The sequence below is a fragment of the Sapajus apella genome, unplaced genomic scaffold (genome assembly GCF_009761245.1).
Source record: "Sapajus apella isolate SASKATOON/1434 unplaced genomic scaffold, GSC_monkey_1.0 scaffold100, whole genome shotgun sequence".
Taxonomy (NCBI): domain Eukaryota; kingdom Metazoa; phylum Chordata; class Mammalia; order Primates; family Cebidae; genus Sapajus; species Sapajus apella.
In genome coordinates this window covers 5,088,432-5,111,574 of record NW_022437040.1, presented here as the reverse complement: position 1 = coordinate 5,111,574, position 23,143 = coordinate 5,088,432, and the positions used below count along the sequence as shown (strand labels likewise).

At 53.4% G+C, this 23,143-nt stretch overlaps 1 protein-coding gene across 9 annotated transcripts in view; it reads left to right on the top strand.

The window, feature by feature from the left end:
* PFKFB3 (6-phosphofructo-2-kinase/fructose-2,6-biphosphatase 3) overlaps positions 1-18,174 on the top strand; it is an 82,379-nt gene extending 64,205 nt beyond the window's left edge. For 4 of the 9 annotated variants that reach the window (XM_032258173.1, XM_032258174.1, XM_032258168.1 and 1 more), the window contains exons 6-17: positions 128-184; positions 2,513-2,637; positions 3,885-4,092; positions 4,608-4,754; positions 4,876-4,980; positions 6,444-6,573; positions 7,564-7,626; positions 7,753-7,817; positions 9,737-9,910; positions 11,384-11,406; positions 14,065-14,116; positions 15,553-18,174. In XM_032258173.1, coding sequence (XP_032114064.1) covers positions 128-184; positions 2,513-2,637; positions 3,885-4,092; positions 4,608-4,754; positions 4,876-4,980; positions 6,444-6,573; positions 7,564-7,626; positions 7,753-7,817; positions 9,737-9,910; positions 11,384-11,406; positions 14,065-14,107 — 1,140 coding nt within the window. In that variant the 3' untranslated portion in view covers positions 14,108-14,116; positions 15,553-18,174. The remainder of the gene's footprint in view (positions 1-127; positions 185-2,512; positions 2,638-3,884; positions 4,093-4,607; positions 4,755-4,875; positions 4,981-6,443; positions 6,574-7,563; positions 7,627-7,752; positions 7,818-9,736; positions 9,911-11,383; positions 11,407-14,064; positions 14,117-15,552) is intronic. The other 5 variants (XM_032258178.1, XM_032258170.1, XM_032258175.1 and 2 more) reach the window with 3 other exon arrangements.
* Positions 18,175-23,143: the final 4,969 nt, after the last annotated feature.

The window sequence follows — 23,143 nt, the reverse complement described above, 5'->3', positions numbered from 1 at the left end:
GGGCTTTCCTGTCTTTGGGAGCTGGTGGGTGGTGTGCTTCCGCCTTGCCTGGATGATCATGTGGCAGTGATGGCAAGTTGGTCCTTCACTGTGTCTGTTTTCTAACATCCTGCCTCACTTCCACCAGGCGTTTTTCATCGAGTCCGTGTGTGACGACCCTACTGTTGTGGCCTCCAATATCATGGTAAGACAGCCAGGAATCCTGTGCTCCTTTGGCCATGCAGACCACAAGGGCATTTGTAGTGTGAGGGAGTGGGGACCAGGTCGGAGGGGCATCTGAGCCCTTAGGACAAGTGGCCCCCAGCTTACTGTTGATTGGAATCTCAGACCTGCAGAGTGGTTTTGAACCCAAAGACCTGTCCTGTGAGGGGCTGGCTGCTCCTTCCAGGGCAGTGGGCAGGGTTGTGGGGAACATAGAAAAGAATTCAGGGACACAGGAGCAGTTTCTGTTGGTGGCAGGAGGCTGGCAGCCAGTGGTAATGGGGTTGCTGGGGGCAGAGGGCAGCTTATTGGCCCCTGATGGGACAGGAGGCAGCAAACGGGTCACTTGCTGTGACGGCTCCGGGAGGTGAGAATGCTTTTGCATTGGCAAGAGTCCAGAGGGCTCAGCAGCCTCTTGAGTTTGGGCAGTAAGACTCTTCCTGCTGATGTGTCTCGTGAATGTGCTGCAAACTTTCCCATCTGCTGTGCAGGGGAGCTTGCCCCAATAAACTGAGGGCACTTGGCCTTGTAACTTGATGAATTTCTCCAGTGTTACCGCTTGATAGCAGTGTATCATAAACAGGACTGGTTACTATGGAGACTTACCACAGGCCACCACCCTGTGTTGGAGATACTTTTCTCTTCAGCTTAAACATATCAGAATAAAACAATTCTATAAAAAAAAGCAGTTCTGAAAACTTACACTGGGATGCTGTGGTGTTGGCACCTTTGCACCTTTGGAGGAGATGCTAAGCATGTGTTAGCCCCGGGATCTTCCCCAAAGTGATGGAAATACTTCTAGATATCTCTAAGAAATGAATTCCTGCTTCAGGAAGGGCTATTTGAATTGTGTGAAAAGTCAGTTTAGGTGTGTCCGGTGGGTGCAAAGAAGGAGGCTCGGAGTTCAAGGAAATGACCTAAACAGAGGATTTGCCATCTTCCTCTGGCTTGGCGCTCCTCGTTCCCCGTGGAGGACAGCAGAATGCAGCTGGAAGTCGCTTTTCCCAGTGAGCGCTTTCCCATGTGCTTAGCAAGGAGCTTCGCATTTGTCGGGTTATCCACTAACGTTCATCTGCCCCAACCTGCCGTGTTCAGAAATCTCTTTCTGAAATGCTTTTGCAAAGCAGCTTTGCAGATCCAGGCATTTGTGAACTTACCATCTTAATAATTTTTATTATTAATTAATTATTTGAGATGGAGTCTCCTCCTGTCACCCAGGCTGGAGTGCAGTGGCGCAATTTCGACTGACTGCAGCCTCTGCCTCCTGGGTTCAAGCAATTCTCCTGCCTCAGCCTCCCAAGTAGTTGGGAGTACAAGGCATGTGCCACCATGCCTGGCTAATTTTTTTGGGTATTTTTAGTGGAGGCAGGGTTTCACCATGTTGGCCGGGTTGGTCTCAAACTCCTGACCTCAAGTGATCCACCTGCCTCAGCCTCTCAGACTGCCGGATTTCAGGCATGAGCCACTGCACCAGACCATCTTAGCCATTTTTAAAGTGTACAGTTCAGCAGCAAATTCTATTCCCATAGTTGGGCAATCGCCACACTCTCTACCGGGACTTTCTCATCTTCCCCAGTTGAAACTGTGCCAGGACACAGACACAACTCCCCATTGACTTGGGTCTTAGAGAGTGGCCTCCCAATGATGACACTGGTTGATGGGAAAAAGCCCAGGCATTCAAAAATGCCGAGTTTCCCTAAAGTCCACGTGGTTTCTGGGGCCTGTGCTGCTGTGGGTATTGGTAGACCTGCATTGCTTCTGCTCTGGCTCTGCCCAGGAGAGCAAGCCCTGCAAAGGAGCCCTAGTTGGAGAAGCGGCTAACTGCAGACTGGTCATGCTGGGGCTGCCTTGGGAAGTGGCGGGTGGCGGGGAATTCACACAAGACCGGGGCATCTCTGGCAACTCCTGAGCACAGCTGAGAACCAGCAGCCTCCTCCCGGCGTGGGGAATGTTGCAGGTGCCCATGTGGAACTCCGCTGAGTTCAGTGCCAGGCTGTCTGACAGTGGCTCGGGCACGGGACAGATCCTGACTTGCTGGACTATTCAGAGGTGTTTATTATGGATTCTTTGTGGGTTTTCTGTCTCTGTCCTTCCCGCTGCAGTTCTCCATCTCCCCGGGGAATCCTCCTCATGTAACATCAGGCTGTGACTCAGCCCCCAGGATCTTTCTCCCTTTCTGCTGCACACTGGGTCGGATAATCTTTGTACTGAGCCTTCTGTGCGCGCCCCTTTTGAAAGCCCTAAATCCTGCTTAATCTCAGCAGAAAGCCTTCCAGCGTGATTCATCAGCTGCCCCTTTGTGGTGTTGCAGGAAGTGAAAATCTCCAGCCCGGATTACAAAGACTGCAACTCGGCAGAAGCCATGGACGACTTCATGAAGCGGATCAGTTGCTACGAAGCCAGCTACCAGCCGCTCGACCCCGACAAATGCGACAGGTGATCCCCATAGCTGGCCGTCTCTGCAAGACCCATAGGCGGGTTTTCATTGCACTCTTGAGTTCCCACAACGCATTTGCTCCTGGATACCTTAAAAAAATTTTTTTAAGACAGTTTCTTTGTAGAAATGAGGTCTTGCTATGTTGCCCAGGCTGACCTCAAGCTCCTGGCCTCAGGTGATCACACACAGCCGCTGGATACCTTTATCAACTGTCTTTGAAAATATCTTTTTTTTTTTTTTTTTTTTGAGACAGAGTCTCACTCTGTCACCCAGGCTGGAGTGCAATGGCACAATCTCGGCTCACTGCAACCTTTGCCTCCTGGGTTCAAGTGATTCTCCTGTGTCAGCCTCCCAAGTAGCTGGGACTACAGGCATATGCCACGATGCTGGCTAATTGTTATATTTTTAGTAGAGATGGGGTTTCACCATGTTGGACAGACTGGTCTTGAACTTGAGGTCAGGACTCAAGCGATCCGCCCGCCTTGGCCTCCCAAAGTGCTGGGATTACCGGTGTGAGCCACCACACCCAGCTGAGGAAAATACCTTTTAAAAACAATTCTTGGTGACAAACCATATTCGGTGGGAATATTTTGAACACTGTGTGGATGTTGAACCTGATCTTGCTACTGTCCCTCTGAGTTCCTTTCTTTTCCCTTTCCTTCTTCCTTCTTTTCTCTTCTCTCTCCTTTTCCTTCTTTTCTTTCTTGACAGGGTCTCCCTTTGTCTCCCAGGCTAGAGTGCAGTGGTGTGATCATAGCTCACGGCAGGTTCAAACTTCTGGGCTCAAAAAATCCTACTGCCTCTGCCTCCTGAGTAGCTGGGGCTACAGGTGTGGGTAAACATGGCCGGCTATTTTTTTTCCTTAGTAGGGATGAGGTTTTGCTGTGTTGCCTAGGCTGGTCTTGAACTCCTAGACCCAAGTGATCCTCTTGCCTCAGCTTCCCAAAGTGCTGGGGTTGCAGGCCCGAGCCACTGCACAGTCCCCTTTCTTTTTTTCTCCATTTTCTTTCTTTTTTGTCTCCCTCTTCTGGGAGGCCAACTAGCCTCACGGCCAACGCCAGCCATGGGAGTTGTCGCATGCGTATTCTCTGCCTTTTAGAAGGATTCGGTCTGTGCCCAGGAGGGGCCTGCAGTCCAGCCTTGCTGTTCTCTGGGGTACACATCTTCTGCAGATGGGCAGGGCCAGGCCGGTGCATCCTGCCGTGGGGCGGGGCCTGAGCTGTGGTCCTTGGCGGTGTCTCTGCAGGGACTTGTCGCTGATCAAGGTGATCGACGTGGGCCGGAGGTTCCTGGTGAACCGGGTGCAGGACCACATCCAGAGCCGCATCGTGTACTACCTGATGAACATCCATGTGCAGCCACGCACCATCTATCTGTGCCGGCACGGCGAGAACGAGCACAACCTCCAGGGCCGCATCGGGGGCGACTCGGGCCTGTCCAGCCGCGGCAAGAAGGTGCGGGCTGCGCTGCGGCGGGGGCCGTGCTGGCTGCAGGGCGGTCGCAGGGTCTGCAAGTGGGTGGGGGTGTGTGTGCTGCTGCTGCTTTGTGTGCTTGTTGTGCTTGCTGTGTGTGTTATGTGTGCGTGCGCCTGGGTGTCTCTGTGCATATCTTTGTGCACATCTCTGTATGGCTGTGTGTGTGTGTGTGTGTGTGTGTGTGTGTGTGTCTCTATGCATATCCATGTGGCTTTGTGTGTGTGTGTCTGTGTTTGTGTTACTTTGTACCTATGTGTTTGTGTGTGTGTGTGTCTGTGGTGTGTGAGCAATTGTGCACTAGGAAGGGGAGGGGCGGGAAGAGCTGAGCCTGGGCTCTGGGAAGGGTGTGTGCTGCTGTGCCTTTCCAGTGGCTTGGGCCCCCAAGTGTAAGCGGGTATCGCACAGCCCGGCCAGGGGCTGCCTCTAGCCCCTGGCCCTCGGAGGAACCACAGGCGCCAGGAATCAAGGGCTCCTCTCCTCCACCTCACATGCAGTTTGCCAGCGCCCTGAGCAAATTCGTGGAGGAGCAGAACCTGAAGGACCTGCGCGTGTGGACCAGCCAGCTCAAGAGCACCATCCAGACGGCTGAGGCGCTGCGGCTGCCCTATGAGCAGTGGAAGGCGCTGAATGAGATTGATGCAGTGAGTCCTGGGAGGCGGGTGGGCAGCCTCACCCTGGGGCATGGGGCGGTTTTCCACGAGGCCCTAGATGCCTGCAGTGGCCCCTGTGGTTTGTTCCTGAGTGACCACTGGGTCCCTGCAGGGCGTCTGTGAGGAGCTGACCTACGAAGAGATCAGGGACACCTACCCAGAGGAGTACGCGCTGCGGGAGCAGGACAAGTACTACTACCGCTACCCCACTGGGGAGGTGAGCGCTGGGCTGGGGCAGGCTGAGGGACCCCAGTGCCCACGGCCACCACTGTGCAGGGCTGGGCCACCCCTTCAGGGAGCTCGCCTCCGTGTGGGTTCTGGGGGCTCCTACACCCTCTACCTCGGAATCAAGCCCCCCAAACGGAACCTTCTAACGGCCTGGGGAGAAGTGCATTTTCCCATAAGCAGAAGTGAGGTGTGTTTCTCTAGGACACAGAACTGTATGGCAGAGGAGGAAGGTGGCAAGTGATGGTCCACTGGGTGGGGTGGTGGACAGACCGCTGGGAGGGGTGGCTCCGCATCCCCTGAGCAGCGTCTGCGCTTCCCCACGTGCGGCACCCAGGTGGCTGTGGCTGAGGATATTACTGTCTCCTCTGCAGAGGGGATCCTGCTGGGCCGAGTGTGTCCTCCCCCAGCCAGGTCCTCCCTGACTGTGTCCTGCTGAGCAGTGTGGTGCCTCAGGTCCCCGTGGCCCACTGTCCTCTGGCCTCAGACTGGGCATGACACACCGGGGCCCTGGGCAGCACAGTTCAACATCTAGCCTAACATCCACCTATTCTTAATCCTATCCACCCCTATTGAACTCCTAACATCACACTGGACTAATCCATTACCTCATAGAAGCAATAATATTTGTATCAGTAACATGAAATTATTCTCCCCAGCATAAGCTTACATCAGATCGGAATTCCCATGGACAATTAACAGCCTAATATTGATACATTATAATAAATGATCTATTAGAGATAGCGTTAATCCAATGCAGGCATGCTCTAAGGAAAGACTACAAAAAGTAAAAGGAACTCAGCAAACCTTACCCCACCTTACAGCAGAGAGGCCGCAGGGGCAGGAACTTCTTTGTTCTTTTTCTAAAGGCACGGCCCTGCTGCTGCTTTTTTACATTTTTAAATGGACAGAAAATACACATAAACTGTACCACTCTCGCGATGTTAAAGTTCTGATGTAGTGCACTCACGGTGCTGTGCAGCCATCACCACAGACGCTAGGCCTTTCCCTCACCGCACCGAGAAACCTGGGCCCCGCCCAGCCCCGGCCCCGCCCAGCACCAGCCCTGGCCAGCATCGGCCCCACCCCGGCCTCGCCCAGCCCCAGCCCCGGCCCCGCCCAGCACCGGCCCCGCTCGGCTGCTTCCTGCCTCTGGATCCGCCTATTCTGGGTATTCCACGTAAATGGAGTCAGGCGCGACGCGTGCATTTTGTGCCGGGTTCTTCCACACTGCATCGGGTTTTCCAGGTTCCCCCGTGTTGGAGGAGGGTCAGGGCTTCACTGTTTTTGTGGTTGAGCAATAGTCCATGTTAAATCCTGCCCCTTCTCAACCACTGCTGATGATTGAAGACTGATTTTGCACGGCTCTCTGGCTGGTCTGATGCAGGCCGTGGCCAGAGGCAGAGCCCCTCCCGAGTGCCCTGAGCTCACGTGGGCCTGGCCCTCTGTGCTCAGTCCTACCAGGACCTGGTCCAGCGCCTGGAGCCAGTGATCATGGAGCTGGAGCGACAGGAGAACGTGCTGGTCATCTGCCACCAGGCCGTTCTGCGCTGCCTGCTGGCCTACTTCCTGGATAAGAGCGCAGGTACCTCGGGCAGGCTGCGGCGCCGGATGGAGGGAGGAGTGGACTGGCACTTGAGTGGTTAGCTGCAGATCGGCCGTGGCCTGCCCTGTGGTGGCTGCTGTGCCACGGGGTCTTAGGAGAAGGACACAAGTGTTGGCTCCCGGCTGCTTCAGGTCCTCTCTGTCCAGCACTTCCTTGAAGCCCTTGGGAAATGCTGTGGCACCCAGGTTGACACCAGGGGACTTCATCACTTCATTAATCGTCCCTGAGACCTGCCCCTGGCTCCACACATCCTGGGGTCTCGAGTTGGGCTAGGGGCTGCCCTTCTCCTCAGTGCCCTCCAAGGAACAAACAGCCCGGAAAACGACAATCAGATTGACATATTAAGTCTCAGTCTGTCCAATCAAGCGCAGCCGAATCACTAGACAGACCTCAGGTATTTGGGAGTGACTTTTTTCCAACTCTCACTTACTGTGAAGGTGAGTGTTGATTTGGTTTGGTGGTGCTCTTTGAGCTAAAGTCTTCTTCTGGAGCCCCCTGCCACCTGGGACAGCTTGTGGCTGGGGACAGATGCCCCTGCCTGGCAGGGCTTCCGAGGATCCTCGTGGAGGGCCTGTAGAGGTCCTTCTATACCTCCCCCACCCTCATGTCTCATTTCTTTCTTTTTTTTTTTTTTTTTTTTTTGTTGTTGAGACAGAGTTTTACTCTCGATGCCCAGGCTGGAGTGCAATGTGTGAGCTCACTGCAACCTCCATCTCCCAGGTTCAAGTGATTTTCCTGCCTCTGCCTCCTGATTAGCTGGGATTACAGGCATGCACCACCACACCCTGGCTAATTTTGTATTTTTAGTAGAGATGGGGTTTCGCCATGTTGGTCAGGCTGGTCTCGAACTCCTGACCTCAGGTGATCCACTCGCCTCAGCCTCCTAAAGTGCTGGGATTACAGGCGTGAGCCACCATGCCCAGCCATCTCTCATTTCTAATTGTGGGTGTATAACTTCAATTATTTCAGAGGAGATGCCCTACCTGAAATGCCCCCTTCACACCGTCCTGAAACTGACTCCTGTCGCTTATGGTGAGTAGCAGCCCCTGCCAAGCCCTGTCCCCCTGAAGGTGGCCCTGGCGGCTCCTCGTGGCTGTGGGCTGTGAGCAGGGCTGTCCCTTTAACAGCAGCTTCCTCTGCCCCTCCCGCGCCCTCCAGGCTGCCGTGTGGAATCCATCTACCTGAATGTGGAGTCCGTCAGCACCCACCGGGAGAGGTCAGAGGTGAGTGGAGGCCCCAAGCCTTGTCCTGGCCATCATCACGCAATAGCCCTGGTGGGTGATGGGTGTTCAGGAGGCCCCAGGGCCACTCACTGCAGGTGCTGACCCAGATGTTGCTGTGGGCCTGCTGGCCGCCTTTCTCAGCACCTCTGTGTTCTTACTTTTCTGCTCTGCAGCTTCTGGGGCCTTCTCTCTTTCTTTCTGTGTCCTCTTCTTCCCCTTTCTGCTGAGCTCCAGATGTGAATATTAGTGAGGAAAATATGTTCTCTCTCTCTTTTTTTGAGACAGGGTCTCACTCTACCCCCTAGGCTGGAGTGCAGTGGTGCAATCACGGCTCACTGTAGCCTCAACCTCTGGGCTCAAGCGATCCTTCCACCTCAGCCTCCTACGTAGCTGAGACTACAGGTGCGCACCACCACGCCCAGCAAATTTTCATTTTTTTTAGAGATGGGGCCTCACTATGCTGCTCAGGCTGGTTTTGAACCCCTGGGCTCAAGTGATTTTCCTGCCTCAGTTTCTCAAAGTGCTGGGATAAAAGTGTGAGCGGTTGGGCCCAGCCTCTTCTCTTTAACATCACCAGAGCACGGTTCTTGTTGCCTTTCCTTTCTGGCAGCTAAAACGGTGCTTTCAGTTTCCAGAGCTACTGTTTCAAACAGGATCAGCAGGCCAGCCTGTCACATGCATGCGATTAGGTACAGAACCACCAAAGACGCAGTGGTGTTGAAAAGGATGGTGTGGAGAGCAGAGGCCTGGGGGTTGGCGGGTGGGAAGGTGTTTCAGGAGGCCCTGAGGCCTGGCTGCGCAGCTGCTCTCTCTGTTGGGGAGGCCTGACATTTCGAGGTGGGCCAGGCTGACTCTGACTGAGTAGAGTGGGCCTCTGCCCAGGTGGGTGTGCATTGGGAAAGTGAGTTTGAATTCACGTGTACAGGCCACCGAAGCTACAACACTTTGCTAGTACTAGTCAGACCTTTGTCTTACACCGAGCGGGACTTTCCGTCATGGCGATCCCGAAACAGGTGACTGTCCTAGTCCCAGGAAGCTTGGATGTCAGATTTTGGCATGAAGGGATGAGTTGTCTGCCCCAGTTGCTGGCAGTTGCCTGGCTGGTGGGCAGAACTGGGAGAGGACAGGGTCCCTTGGCCGCCTTGGTCCCTGTCACCCCTGCCCCTTCGGAATATGGGTCACTGGTTACTGCCCTGCCTTTAGCCATATGACGACAGCCGGTCAGGGAGCTGCTGCCCCAGCTATGAGATTGGGCCTGAGCCGGTCCTGGAGCTCTTCCGTGCAGGGAATAGGGGCAGGACCATGACAGAGACAGAGCCTGGTTCTGAGGCTGGAGGCCCACACCCCATCACGCTGTCACTATTGTGGGAGGGCTGGTCTGATCCTGGCTGGCAGAACCTGCCCTCTGATGCACATTTTCTGCCCATTTGGTCTCCAGGCTGGTTTTGCAGGTTCCATGTCCCGTCCTAAGCCAGGGTGCCCTGTGTGTAGTACAGACAGCTCTGCAGATCCTGCCTCAGGCGTCAGCAAAGGGAGTCCGCGGAGGTGGCTTCCCCTCCCCATCCTGTGAGCCTCAGGCCCAGCCGATGCCCCTACTTAGCTCTCAGAGAGGCTGGCAGCAAAGCTCTTTGCCCCAACCTCATGCTCTGCTGTGACTGTCATTCTTTCCCTCCTTGCTTTGCAAACCCTGTTTGTCTGTGTGGGGAATCCTTTGGAACCATCCGGGGAAGGGGCGTGGGAGGGAATCACCCCCATTCTTGCTGCCTGGGAGTCGCCGCAGCCTGTGGTCCTGGCCACTCCCCTCGGTTAGTCTTTTTGCCTCCCCTAAAATCCAGGAGTAAAGAAACTTTTTTGGGGCTAATTTTCCTCCTCTTCTTTGTAACTGTCGCCTTTCTCTCTATTGTCTTTGTCTTGCTTAGGATGCAAAGAAGGGACCTAACCCGCTCATGAGACGCAATAGTGTCACCCCGCTAGCCAGCCCCGAGCCCACCAAAAAGCCTCGCATCAACAGCTTTGAGGAGCACGTGGCTTCCACCTCGGCTGCCCTGCCCAGCTGCCTGCCCCCGGAGGTGCCCACGCAGCTGCCTGGACAAGTCAGTGCACTCCCCTTTCCTTCCTGCCCGGGGTGGGGGGGAGGAACGCGTGCCGGGCGTGATGCCACAGATCTGCGATTGTGTGTGTGTGTGTGTGTGTGTGTGTGTGTGTGTGTGTGTGTGTGTCTGCAGGAATGCGTGCGTGGGTGCATGTGGGTGTGCATGTGTATGTTGTAGGTGCGTGTGTGTGCATGTGTGTTGTGGGGCTGTGTGCACACGTTCGTGTGTTGAGCGAGAACACGGGAAGCACCCTCAGAAGCTGAGACCCTGGGGTCTTTCCTTGCTGGTGACAACCGTGACTGCGTTCCCCTCCTTTCTGAGGATGGGGTCTTTGAGGGCAGAAGCAGGCAGTGCAGAAGGGAGAGAGGTGTCCGAGACCCATTCATGTGCATGAATGGTTATTTCTAAAACAAAGAAAGTGGCCACTTTCTCACATAAATAACATAGTTATCCCAGCAGGTAGTAAAATCCAAAACAAAACCCAACCTGATTTCACTTATTTCATGGGTTTTGACGACCACAGGCTGGAAGATTTTGGTTATTAGACATTAAGATTTGTTTTCAGAAAACTGGTCTTTTCCTTTACAGCTGGGAACTCTTGCAAATATGTGAGATGTAGAAATTTCAGGGCTCAAATTCAGGTACTACCCACGGGTCTGCCCCACCCCCGCCCTCCAGGCCTGGCCCTGCCAATTAGCCCAGCGCAGCTTCTGGCCGGATACCTGTGCCGGCTCTGAGCATCCTCTTCAGCCTGCCCCGTCTTCCCGCCTTCTCTGAGACTTCCTTAGACCTGATGGTGTCTGGAATGTGACCTAAGGGGTGCCGCAGCCTCCACAGGTCACTTAATCTCTTCAGGCCTCAGTGTTTTAATCCAGGCAATGGGGAACTAGTGGCAGTGCAAAAGGCAGATCAGATGAGGGGATTCATGCCCTGTGCCCAGCCCAGTGTTGGGCACATGGAGGGGACCCGTGGAAATGGTGAGGCGGCTGTGACTTGTGGAAGCCTGGAGGCCTGGCGTTGGTGGCCCAGATTCCTTCACATCCCAGGCCCTCAGTCTCGCTAGCTTTGCAAATGATGGGGCCAGGGCTGGGAGAGCGCTCATAAACACTCCCTTGCAGGTCTCAGATCTGAGGGTTGTTACGAAAAGCAAACAGAACTGAAATGGTGTCCCTATGGCATCCGTCACATGATGGAAACGTGGGCTTGTATTTGGAGGGTCAGAGGCTGCTGCTTTGATGCTTGGGGGGGACCGGGGTAGGAAGGTGACATCCTGAGAGGACATAGTGATAGGGGCTGCACCTGCCCATCCGCTTCAGAGCTGCCCTGGCGTTGGGAGGACAGTCCTTCAGGGTGGCCGGGTTCTTTGGATGTCTGAAGCAGCTTGTTGGGCCGGCGTGGGGTTTTGCAGGGCTTGGCCCCAGCAGATTGCACCCTGCCTGCTGACTGACTCGTCTCTCTGCTTCTCCTCTGCAGCCTTTGCTAGGGCAAGCCTGTCTGTAAGTATCTCTCTGATCATTGCCGCTGCTTGCACCGCTTTCTTCCTGCTTGCTCATTTGGCCGCCTTCCTGTTAAAATATTGAGGATGAGAGCAGTTTTGTGGTCTGAGGTCCTCCATGGGGGAAGGAGGAGATGGGCATGGGAGCAGGGAGGAGAGATTCAGGAATTTTTTTAGAAAAGGGTGCAGGAGGTCATGGTGGCCCCACTACTGTTCAGTGTGTTTTGACATGGCCGTGTGACCCCCTCAGGGCTCCAGGTCATGGTTTGTGACGGCCGGCCGTGGTTTAGGGGTCGGCATAAATCCACATTCCCTCTCAGAGTCAGATCTTGGTGGCTAGCTGCGTCTGTGCCCACTGCCATTGCCTTAAGGCTCCGTCCTGCCCTAGGTGTGTTCTTTGTTTTGAAAGGAAAACTTACTCAGAGCCTAACCTATGGGGAGCGGTGGGAGCGTGGTGGGGCCCAAGCTCTGCATCCTCTCCCTCCCCATGAGAATCCTCCTCGCCCCGCCCCGAGAGAGCTCTGAGTGGAGAGCCCTTTTTGGGGATCCTGGGTTTGTCCGGGGTTGGAGCCTGCTGATGTCATAGTCACGGGCAGGGCTGGGTGCGGCTTCTGTCTCCAACCCTTGTGATCGCCCCTGCCCCTCCCAGAGCTCTCTGCAGAGTTTCAGGTTCAGCCCCAGCTCCTGCCGCCCCTAGATGGCTGGGGCTGTGTGCCCATCTCTCTGGGATCCTCCCCTGGGAGCAGAGGCCTTCCTTCCTGCTGCAGAACATTAATGAGAGCCACCATGAAGATCACCCCCTTTCCCCCAAAAACATACCTCTTTGCTCCTTAACTGATTTCTGCAGAAACTGGAAAGGTGTGAGGCGTGCAGCCTGGGATGCTGACAAGCATGGCTGGTTTTGGAAATGGGAGGGGTTCAGCATGGCACTCAGATTTTGGTGGCAGAGGGGTGAAGGGCCAGAGGATGTGCCAGTGTCCCCATGTCCATGTTCCTTAAGGCCATCCTGGGAGGTTGGCAGGGCAGTCAGTTGCCCATTTAATGGGTGAGGTGCTGGGCAACTGCCCCTTGCCGTCCAGATGAGCCACAGAGCCAGGGCACAAAGGGCCCTTGCTTTGGAAAGCTGGCCGCCTCCTCTCTGCAGCTTCTGGGAGCAGGCTGGGTGCCCGTTCCCTGCCACTGCCCCAACGCGCCTGCCCTGAAGCCCACAAGGTATGATGGAAAGCTGTTGGACCCTCATGTCCCTCCACAGCCGCCCCCTTGCAGCTGCTTCCCATGGCCAGGCTTTGCTTACCTAATGTGGGCCTGCCCTAACTTCCAGCTCTCGGGAAAGCCCGGAGCTGGCGTGCAGCACTTCAGGGTCAGGGCTTCTCCTGTGTGAAACTTGGCTTTGGATTTGGAGCCTGAAGGTTTTACATCTGTGCGTGTCCTGCTCCTTTAGACCAGCAGTACCCAACCTTTTTGGCACCAGGGACCAAATTCTCTTCCTGTTTCATGGAAGAGAATTTTCCCCACCATGGCAGGGTTGGGGGGATGGTTTGGGGAGGAAACTGTTCTCTGCCTCAGATCATCTGGCATTAGATTATCAGAGGAGCACACAGCCTAGACCCCTCGCGTGTACAGCTCACAGTAGGGTTCGTGTGTGCCCCTGCGAGTCAGGCAGTAATGCTGGCGCGCCCACTGCCCACCACAGCTGTGTGGCCCGCCTTCGGATGGGCCATGGACTGGGTGCTGGTCCACACCCCAAGGCTTGGGGACCCTGTGTTAGACCCATGGCCTGATGTTGTCAGGAAAGAAATCTTTCTACTGGGAGGAGCCGTTCGAGGATAGCCCCCACCCCTCCAAAGTTGATCTGACCCATCTCCAAGACTGACATAATAGTGTCTTTGCTAGAATCCCTCCCATTCAGCAGAAATACGCCTGTGGACCCACCGCACCTGACTCGGGTCGGGATTTCACTCTGAAGTCCTGTTGTTCTGTCCGTCCTGGGTGCGTGACCCTGCATCTAGCATTGTAGCCACATCTGATTCTAGGAGTCCCCTGGGCTCTGTGGCCACAATTTATGATTAAGGTCAGATTGAGCCAGATCTGCATCTTGGTTCTACTCCTGCTAGCTGTTGTCTTTGACACTCTGGGCAAGTTAAAGCAATTCTAGGACCTCAGCTTCCTCGTCTGTAATATAGAGATAACAACTTTGTATGGTGTTTATAATGAGAATATGGATAGAGCACTCAGCAAAATAGCTGGCCCCTAGGAAGTACATGGTGGATGATGGCTGCTCCCCTGGGCCTGTGGAGACTTCTGGGCTTGCTGGCATTGGGTCAGCATTTGGGTGCCCTCCCTGAGGGGTTTCTCCTCTGGGGCAGCGGGAACACTCAGATTTGGGAAGGGGAAACCCGGGGTCTCAAGGCCATTGGGCTGGAGTCTTGACCCCTGTAGTTTTGGTTTCCCAGTAAATGGGCACGAACGACTGCCCCGACCCGCATTCTGCAGTGCCTTCCTGGGGGCTGTGCCGACTGCCTGGGATGGAGAGATCACCTGGCATTTGTAATGCAGCCTGCAGTTTTTAAGCTTCCAATGCACACTAGAAAACCCTACTAAAGATTTTTTTTCTTCCTTTTCCAACCTGTTTCTTCCTCTTCCCCTCTCTACTTGAAAGACGAACTGTCTGTCACATTTTCTCAAAGTTTTCTCCTTACTAAGCGTGGAAGGTAAATGCCTGGTGCATGTCCCTCCGTCCCGCCCTGCTCTGCGCCATGGCATCTGGGTCTGTGTGCAGACTGGCCATCGTGCAGCGCGGGGCTCATTTGTCTCCATGCCGAGGGTGTTCAGTGCAGCACCATTGTCGTGAGGTCCTTTCTAATCTGTCTCTCACCCCCCACGTGTCCTGAGCCGGGGCCCCTGGGTGAAGGACGTGGACATCACCCAGTCCTGCAGGCTCTCCACTGTCATTGTTGCATTGCTGTCATCTGTGGGTGCCGGAAGCCATGGGCTGGTAATGTTGAGGGCAGGTTGGAGCCAGCAGATGTGGAGGGAAATGTCAGCCCTGCTCTCTGATCCCACATCCTGGCTGGGGCTCTCCCTAGATATGAGGACCCAGGGTGCTCTGGAGAGAACTTTCCCCTCTCGGTGGGCACCCATCACCTCTTCCTGGCAGGCACCCATTATCTCCCAGTGGGCACCCATCACCCCCTGGTAGGCACCTATCACCTCCTGGTGGGCACCCATCACCTGGGTCCGGTCCTGAGTCTGGCCCAGGCCTGGGCGATGGCATGCTGCCCAGCCATGTGACTTTCCTCCCAGTTCTCCATTGGGTGGGCATGGGCCATGGTGGCCCTGCTCTCTCCCACCCTCTTTAGAGCAGTCTTGGTTGAGACACTTGGGATTGGACAGAATGCTTATAGACATTGTGTGTTTTCTTGTTTTCTGGGGTATAGCTGAAGGTGGTCAGGGAAGAAGGCCCTGCTGTGCAGTGGCGGTCAGTCATGCTCCTCGCTGATTTCAGAGCATGTTTTCAGGGGCGTTGGTACTGGCCAGGGCCTTAGGGATGGGACTTCCTGCCAGGGCCACTGTGATCAGAAGAGGGGCAGGGCTTTAGCAACAGCCCCCTCTGCCTGGCTCCCCGCCTGGGCCTCCCCACTGCGTCCGGCCACTCCATGTGTCACCTGTGTTCTGCCTGTCAAGCCGTGTTCCCAGAATCTGGAGGCAGGAGCTGGGAGTGCGACTGTTTTGAGCCGAGTAGGGAGGAGGGGGCCTGTTTGTCCTTGGAGGCCCTGGCTGTGGCCAGTGAGGCTCCTCAGGTGGGATTTCTACGAGGTCGTGAGCACAAGGCTCCTGTGGCCACTGGCGCCCAGGACCTCAAAGCTCACGGCCCTCCCGGAGCCACACACGACCACCTCCAGGCAGGCTCCTGGCCTGGCACCCAGCCCCTTCTCTGAGACTCTGGGGTTATCTTCTGGCATGTTCTGGGGCCCTCCTGGGCTCTCTTCCACATGTGGGGTTGGCATCCCCTTTCTTGGATCGTGTTCTTTGTCTGGGGTAGAGGGAGGGAGAATTCTCTGTTGCATGGCTCAGCGTCTTCTGCTTTAGAAGCCAGCCAGCCACAAATCCTAACTCCCTCCCCACCTCTCTTTTCTCCTGAAAATAGAACATGAAAGGCTCCCGGAGCAGCGCAGACTCCTCCAGGAAACACTGAAGCAGACGTGTTGGTTCCATTCCATTTCCATTTCTGCAGCTTAGCTTGTGCCCTGCCCTCCGCCCGAGGCGAAATGCATCCTGAGGACTTCTTCCGGAGAGGGTGGGGTGGAACAGAGGGGGAGCCTTGGCTGAAGAGAACCATGCATGGCACCCTCTGTGTCACCTCGGCCGCTGGACACCAGAAAGCCACGCAGGTCACTGGTGCTTTGCCTTGAGCCGGGGGGACCCCACCTCTGCTCTCTGGGTTTCCTAGGAGTGCCCAGCTTCAGAGACCTTCAGAGGCCTGGGGAGGGTGATGAACATTGGGGTCCTGACAAGAGGCCGCTGGGGACACTGTGTCATCTTGTTTTATTTTGTTTCCACGATCTCCTGGCGCGTTCAGAGCTGGGAAGACCACATTGGTGGCAGAATCCTAAAATTAAAGGAGGCAAGCTTCTAGTTGCTGAAGGTCAGGAGATGTTTAAAAACTTCCACGTGGCTGTTTGGTGCATCTTGTCCTGGAAGACGCCTCATGGGAATGGACTTGGACAGGTGTTGGGTTGGGGCCTCATCTCCAAGAAGTCCCGGAGCTGAGATGCAAGTTGGCTGGGTGGTCCACACCCTGGTCTCCCTCAGATCCGCACACTTCCAGGCCTGCGTTCTCCCTCCGAAGATGTCCAAGGGCAGGCTGGCTGCATGGGGAGAAGGAAGTATTTTGCTGAAATATGAGAACTGGGCCTCCCGCTCCCAGGAAGCTGCAGGGACCCTCTCTCCTCTTACCTGGACTTGGAGGGAACAGAGAAGCACTCTCCTGGAGCTGCTGGCTTTTGCACTTTTTTGATGGCAGAAGTGTGACCTGAGAGTCACACCTTCTTTTCAGGAACATAGATGTTGCGGTGTTTGGCCCTGTGGGGAGCTTGGAGCCTCTGAAGGTGGGGAGCTGGATGACACAGAGCGGAACACCTGGCATCCTTCCCCAGGGCTTGCATGACTGTCCTTGCTTCCCAGGTGGGGACAGTGGCCCAAGCAAGGCCTCAGTCTTGGTCACTTGCTTCAAGAGCTGCCTGCACGCTGTCTCGGAGTGTCTGCTGTGTGCCTGGCGCTGTGCCGGGGCCTTAGGGAAGTTGGAAGAGTGGATTTTGTCCTGGTCATGCCTTCACGGCATCTGTGACATTTGTGTGGTGGTGGAAAGCATGGGACCTGTCGTCTCAGCCTGTTGGTTTCTCCCCATTGCCTCAAACCCTGGGGTAGGAGGCGGGGGGTGTCTTGTGCCCAGGTGAAACTGTTTGGAAACTCAGCAGCAGAGTTTGTCCAAATGACCCTTTTCAGGATGTCTCAAAGCTGGTGCCAAAGGTCACTTTTCTTTGCTGCCTTCTGCCATGGGCCCTGAGATCCTCCTCCCAGCTCAAGGGCTAGGTTCTGGGTGAGGGTGGGGGATTTAGACCCCTGAGACTGGATGTGGAGAGAAGAGCCGTTGCTGTTTGTTTTTCAAGAAGAACTTTTAAAGAATGCGTGTTTTTTTCTGGTTGGAATTGAGTAGGAACTGAGGCTGTCCTTCAGATATCATACAATCAGGTGGGGGATTTTCATGCTGAACGATTCAAGTCCCCCTCGCCCATCACACTCCCTTTGGCCGGCTTCTGCTGGAGAGGATGTCTCTGTCTGCATTCCTGTGCAACTTGACTCTCACAGTTTTCTCTCCCTGGATGTTGAGTGTCATGAGACTGTGTAGGCGGGGGTGGGCATGCGTGGGTGCATGAGTGTGCGTAACTCGGTTGTATTTTTCGATTGGACATGAAGGGCCTGTTGCTTTGCTCTTGAGAGTGGTTTCTCGTGTTCCCCTCGCTGGTCTCATTCTCTGAACATCGACTCTGAAGTTCGATACAGATAGGGGCTTGATAAAGCTGTGTTCCCATTTCCCCTCTGACTACCTAAAATCAATACCGAAATACGGAAGCCTTGGCCTAACACAGGACTTTAGTTTGGGAAGGGCATAGATAGGGAGAGGGGGAACGTGAATCTGTACAGGGAGGGGAGATACTGCAGAAAGCAGAACAAGCCAGTGACCTGCCTTTGGAGGGGACATTGGGTTGGGGGTGGGTTTGAGCTATAGTCATGGACTTTTGGCATCTACTGATTCTTACCAACTCCCCACCCCACAAAGAAAATCACTGGGACCAATATTTTTAACTTGGCATATTTGTTTTTGGGTGAGTTTCCCCCTCCTTATTCTATCCTGAGACCACGGGCAAAGCTCTTCATTTTGGGAGCGAAGAAGAACTGTTTGGAACCACACCAATGATATTTTCGTTTGTAATACTTGAAATTTATTTTTTTATTATTTTGATAGCAGATGTGCTATTTATTTATTTAATATGTATAAGGGAGCCTAAAAAATAGAAAGCTGTATAGATTGGGTTTAGTTAATCGATTTGCCTCCTATGTGTGACTTACGACTTCTCTGTGCTCTGCGTATTTGTCTGAGTTAATGATCTGGGATGTAAGGCTGTGCTAGCTTTCAAATAGGAGATGCCTTTCAGAAATTTGTATATTTTGCAGTTGCCAGACCAATAAAATACCTGGTTGAAATACATGGACGAAGTGAACCTCTGATCTTTTCATGGGGAAAAGAAGAGTCTTTAATTGATGTTTACAGCAGATGCACCATGGTGCCGCCAACTCACCACTTCATTATCTTCCTTTAAACAGGATGTTCAAGTACAGAGTGTCTAACGCCTGCATTCGCGGAGAATGAGCTGTCTCAATTTTTTTTTTTAATTGATAGACTTCATGTTATTTATTTATTTGTTTAGATGGAGTCTTGCTGTCACCCAGGCTGGAGTGCAGTGACGTGATCTTGGCTCACTGCAACCTCCGCCTCCTGGGTTCAAATGATTCTTCTGTCTTAGCCTCTCAAGAAGCTGGGACTACAGGCGCCTGCCACCATGCCTGGCTAATTTTTTTGTGTGTTTAGTAGAGTCGTGGTTTCACCATGTTGGCCAGGATGGTCTTGATCTCCTGACCTCGTGATCCACCTTCCTCAGCCTCCCAAAGTGCTGGGATTACAGGCGTGAACCACCGTGCCCAGCCTATTTTTATTTATTTTTAATTAATTAATTTTTTTTTTTTGAGAGTTTCTCACTCTGCTGCCCAGGCTGGAGTGCAGTATTTAGAAATAGTAAAAATACAAAAATGAGCCGGGCATGTTGGCCAGGCTGGCCTTGAACTCCTGGCCTCAGGTGATCCACCTGCCTCGGCCTCCCAAAGTATTGGGATTACAGGCGTGAGCCACTGCGCTTGGCCCCACGTCGGCATTTACTCTTCCTTTCCATGCCCCTTCCCGTCGCCGCGTGAAACAGCAGCAGTTCTTCCGCGAGCGCTGCGCTCATTGCAGGCCCCACCGCCACCACCGAAGGCATCTTTCATTTTAGGTTCCTTTCACCCATCCTTCCCCATCCCCTTTGGCCCCTTCCAGGTTTCTACAGGGAATAAAACTCAAGCTTCTGTGACTTCTTTGCCACACATTGGCTGCCAGAGGTTGAGCCGGTTATTTCACTTACAGCCTCAGCATCTGCGTCTCTGCAGATGGGGTAGGGTTTAGGGTGGAGCGTGGTGTACACGCAGAGTGGAGGAAGCCCTGGGGTGGTGGTTCCTTCTGCAGCCGGTGCATGTGACCTGCAGCATCTTGCCTGGTCTGATTTTCTTCCAGAGCCCCCACTGCTACACTCCAGAAATAGCCCTGACTCCCCAGTGAGTCTTCCTTCATCCCTTACGTGTTTGCAGCCCACACTGTGAAGAGAACAGGCGGCAGAGACTTGGCACCTCCGTTGCGAGATGACTCCCAGGGTTGTGATCCGGCCGCTGCGTGACGGGGCAGCATTTTGGTGACCCCAAGGCCACCTTCTCAGGTTCTCGGCCACGTGTGATGACAGGAGATGTGTTGGGTGTAGGGGTACAGCAGTGGCCTTGGTGGAAATCCGGCATAGTCTTTCAGGCTGACTGCCCAGAAAATTAAAAGACGGCTCCCAAAGAGGTTGTCGACGTGTTGTAACATCCTGGGCTGGCTGGGCTGTGGGGAACTACGGGGGCTCTGCGACTTTTCAGGCCAGCTCTGAGATTCGTCTGAGAGATGGGCTAGGTCTGTAGTCACTAAATACAGAAGAATCAGTAACTGGGTGGATGCTGCCGGGGAGAGGAGGGCTGGGGCCGGGGGCTGGACACTGCACACCAGTCGTTCTCATTCGCTGCCTGGCCTCGGTTCCTTCCACTTTTTACTCCTTCCACTCCAGCCACACTGGCCTCATGCAGGTCCTCAAACGCCAACGTGTGCCCACTGCGGGGCCTTCGAGAGTGCGGTTCCCTCCCCTCGGAGGTCTCCCCAGCTATCCAGGGTTCTCTCCGACACTTTCTCCCCATCCCCATTCAGCTGTCAAAGCCTGTCCCCAAAAAGGCTCCCCTGCCTCCCAGGTCCCTGCACACCTTTGGAGTGTGTGTTGACTGACGTGCTCTGTGTCTCCTGCCACCTGAGCCTAAGATCCCTGAGAGCAGAGCAGCTCCCTGTGCCTCCTCATCCTCCGTACAGACCTGGCCCTCGGTGGGCTCCGTCACTAAATGGATAACCAGTGCTATGGAGGAGACCCAGATGACACACTGCTGAGGAGCGAGGCGTTCATTCAGCTTGGAGAGGAGGCTTAGGAGACTATAGAAGAAGGGAAATGTGAGTGGAAAGTACCTTCTTTTTAGTAAAAATATTACATTAACAAAAATAAATTCAGAGCCTTCTGTGAGTTTTCAAAATTTGAATTTCACAATACTTTTGAGTTCTAAAGTTTGTTTGCTTTCTGAGACAGAGTTTTGCTCTGTCTCCCAGAAGGGAGTGCAGAGGTGCGATTTCAGCTCACTGCAACCTCTGCCTCCAGGGCTCAAGTCATCCTCCCACCTCTGCCTCCCGAGTAGCCAGGACTACAGTATAGGCACGTGCCACCATGCCCAGCTAATTTTTGTATTTTTTTTGTAGAGATAAGGTTTCACCATGTTGCTCAGGCTGGTCTTGAACTACTGAGCTCAAGTGAACCACCTGCCTCGGCCTCCCAAAATGCTGGGATTACAGGCGTGAGCCACCATGCCCAGCTAAAGACTGCTTTATAAACTTCATTTTAAGCTCACGTTTCCCAAGACAGCGTAAGTGAGTTTAGATTCCTTTGTTCTTGGCATGTGAGCAGGTCTTTCTAGTCAATTCATTGAAGGTCTAGATAATCTGTGAAGGTGCTGGTTTCAGCCTATAGGTTCTGACATACTACTAAGATCAGGTGAAAAGAGAACCCCCATAAAGACACCAGAATCACCTCAAAACATGGCACTTCAGCGCTTGAGACTAAAGAGGACCGCTGGTGCAGTCCCTGAGAAATGTCTTTGGATAAATTTATTTATTTATTTATTTTTTGAGACCGAGTCTTTCTCTTTTCCCCAGGCAGGAGTGTAGTGGCATGATCTTGGCTCACTGCAACCTCCACCTCCCGGGTTCAAGTGATTCTCCTGCCTCAGCCTCCCGAGTAGCTGGGATCACAGGTGCATGCCAACACATCTGGCTAATTTTTATATTTTTAATAGAGATGGGGTTTTGCCATGTTGGCCAGGCTGGTCTTGAACTCCTGACCTCAGGTGATCCACCTGTCTTGGCTTCCCAAAGTGCTGGGATTACAGGTGTGAGCCACTGCCCCTGTCCGAGACTCTATCTGGGAAAAAAAAAAGAAAAAACGTGAAGGAATGCCATAGTTCTCAGACTTATTGGGAGGACTTAATCTATTTTTTGTTTAAGTGCAGGGTACACATGCAGGTTGTGCAGGCTTGTTAAATAGGTAAATGTGTGTCATGAGGGTTTGTTGTACAGATTATTCATCACCCAGGTATTAAGCCCAGTGTCCGTTAGTTATTTTTCCTGATCCTCTCCCTCCTCTCACCCTCCACCCTTTGATAGGCCCCAGTGTGTGTTGTTCCCCGCATGTGTTCATGAGTTCTCATTATTTAGCTGCCACTTATACGTGAGAACGTGGTATCTGGTTTTCTGTTCCTGCATTAGTTTGCTGAGGATAATGGCCTCCAGCTCCTTCCGTGTCCCTGCAGAGGATATGATTTCATTCATTTTTATGGCTGCATAGGATTCCATGGTGTATATGTACCACATTTTCTTTACCCAGTCTATCATTGCTGGCCATTTGGGTTGATTCCATGTCTTTGCTGTAGTGAACATACACGTGCATATGTCTTTATGAGGGACAACTTGTATACCTTTGAGTAGAGCCAATAATGGGATTGCTGGGTTGGATGGTATTTCTCACCTTAGGGGCTGAGAATTGCCCCACCGAGAGGACTAATGAAACACTCCTGACAGTTCCTGGCACAGAGAGGGTGCTGCTATGGTAGTTATTCATTTGAACATGTGTGCCTGGCATTTTAAATGAGAGGTAGACACTGTTATCCCCACTTTTCAGATATGGAACTGTAGCAGGGAGAACTTAAGGACCCTGCTTGATTTTGCTCAGCCATAACTGGGCTAAACCCCAGGTCTGTTAGACTCCCTGACGGCGCTGCTAGCCATATCGCAGCCTGTCTGCACAGGCTGCCGGGAGTGCTCCTACGTGAGTCAGCAGACCACAGGAAAGGGAGGTGAGTCGCATATTAATGAGCAACTGGGCTTTCCTGTCCCTGGGGCTGTGGAGAGCTCTGTCAGCATCCACATGAATCACAGATTTTCTGGAGTGGGTGATGACTTGGGGTGCTCATATAACTTTGGAGACCAGATGTCCATCTGTAAGGTTACGTGTTTTTCCCTCCCTACCTCTTCCAAACAGCATCCTTGGGGATTCCCTATTCCTGGAGAACATGAAGACTTTCTAATTTATATTTTTTGAGACAGGGTCTTGCTCTGTTGCTCAGGCTGGAGTACGGTGGCATGACATCAGCTCACTGCAGCCTTGAACTCCCGGGCTCAAACATTCTCCCACCTCAGCCTCCCAAGTAGCTGGGACTTCAGGTGTGCGCCATCACACCTGGCCAGTGTTTGTATTTTTAGTAGATACGGGGTTTCACCATGTTGGCCAGGCTGGTCTTGAACTCCTGGACTCAAGCTGTCTGCCTGCCTGGGCCTCCCAAAGTGACGGGATTACAGGCAGGAGCCACCGTGCCTGACGATGAAGACTTTCTAAGGGGTACGTTTACATAGATAATTTTAAGGGAATGTTTTTGGATCCCCAACTTCCACATTCACCCTTTTCTAAAACAGCCTGAGGAGTTTGCTTACGTTCACAATAATCTTTCTCTGCTTGGCAAACAACAGGCCAATGTAATAAGGTCCTGCTTATTACATGCTCGGTACTGGGATGCAGGACGTTTGCAAGTTAGCATTCCTAGATTTCTTATATGTACAAGAGAGGGCTTAGACTAGATGGTTTTTGGAAAACTTTTTATTTTGAAATAATTTTATTTATTTATTTATGAGATGGAGTGCAATGGTATGATACTGGCTCACTGCAACTTCTGCCTCCTGAGTTCAAGCAATTCTC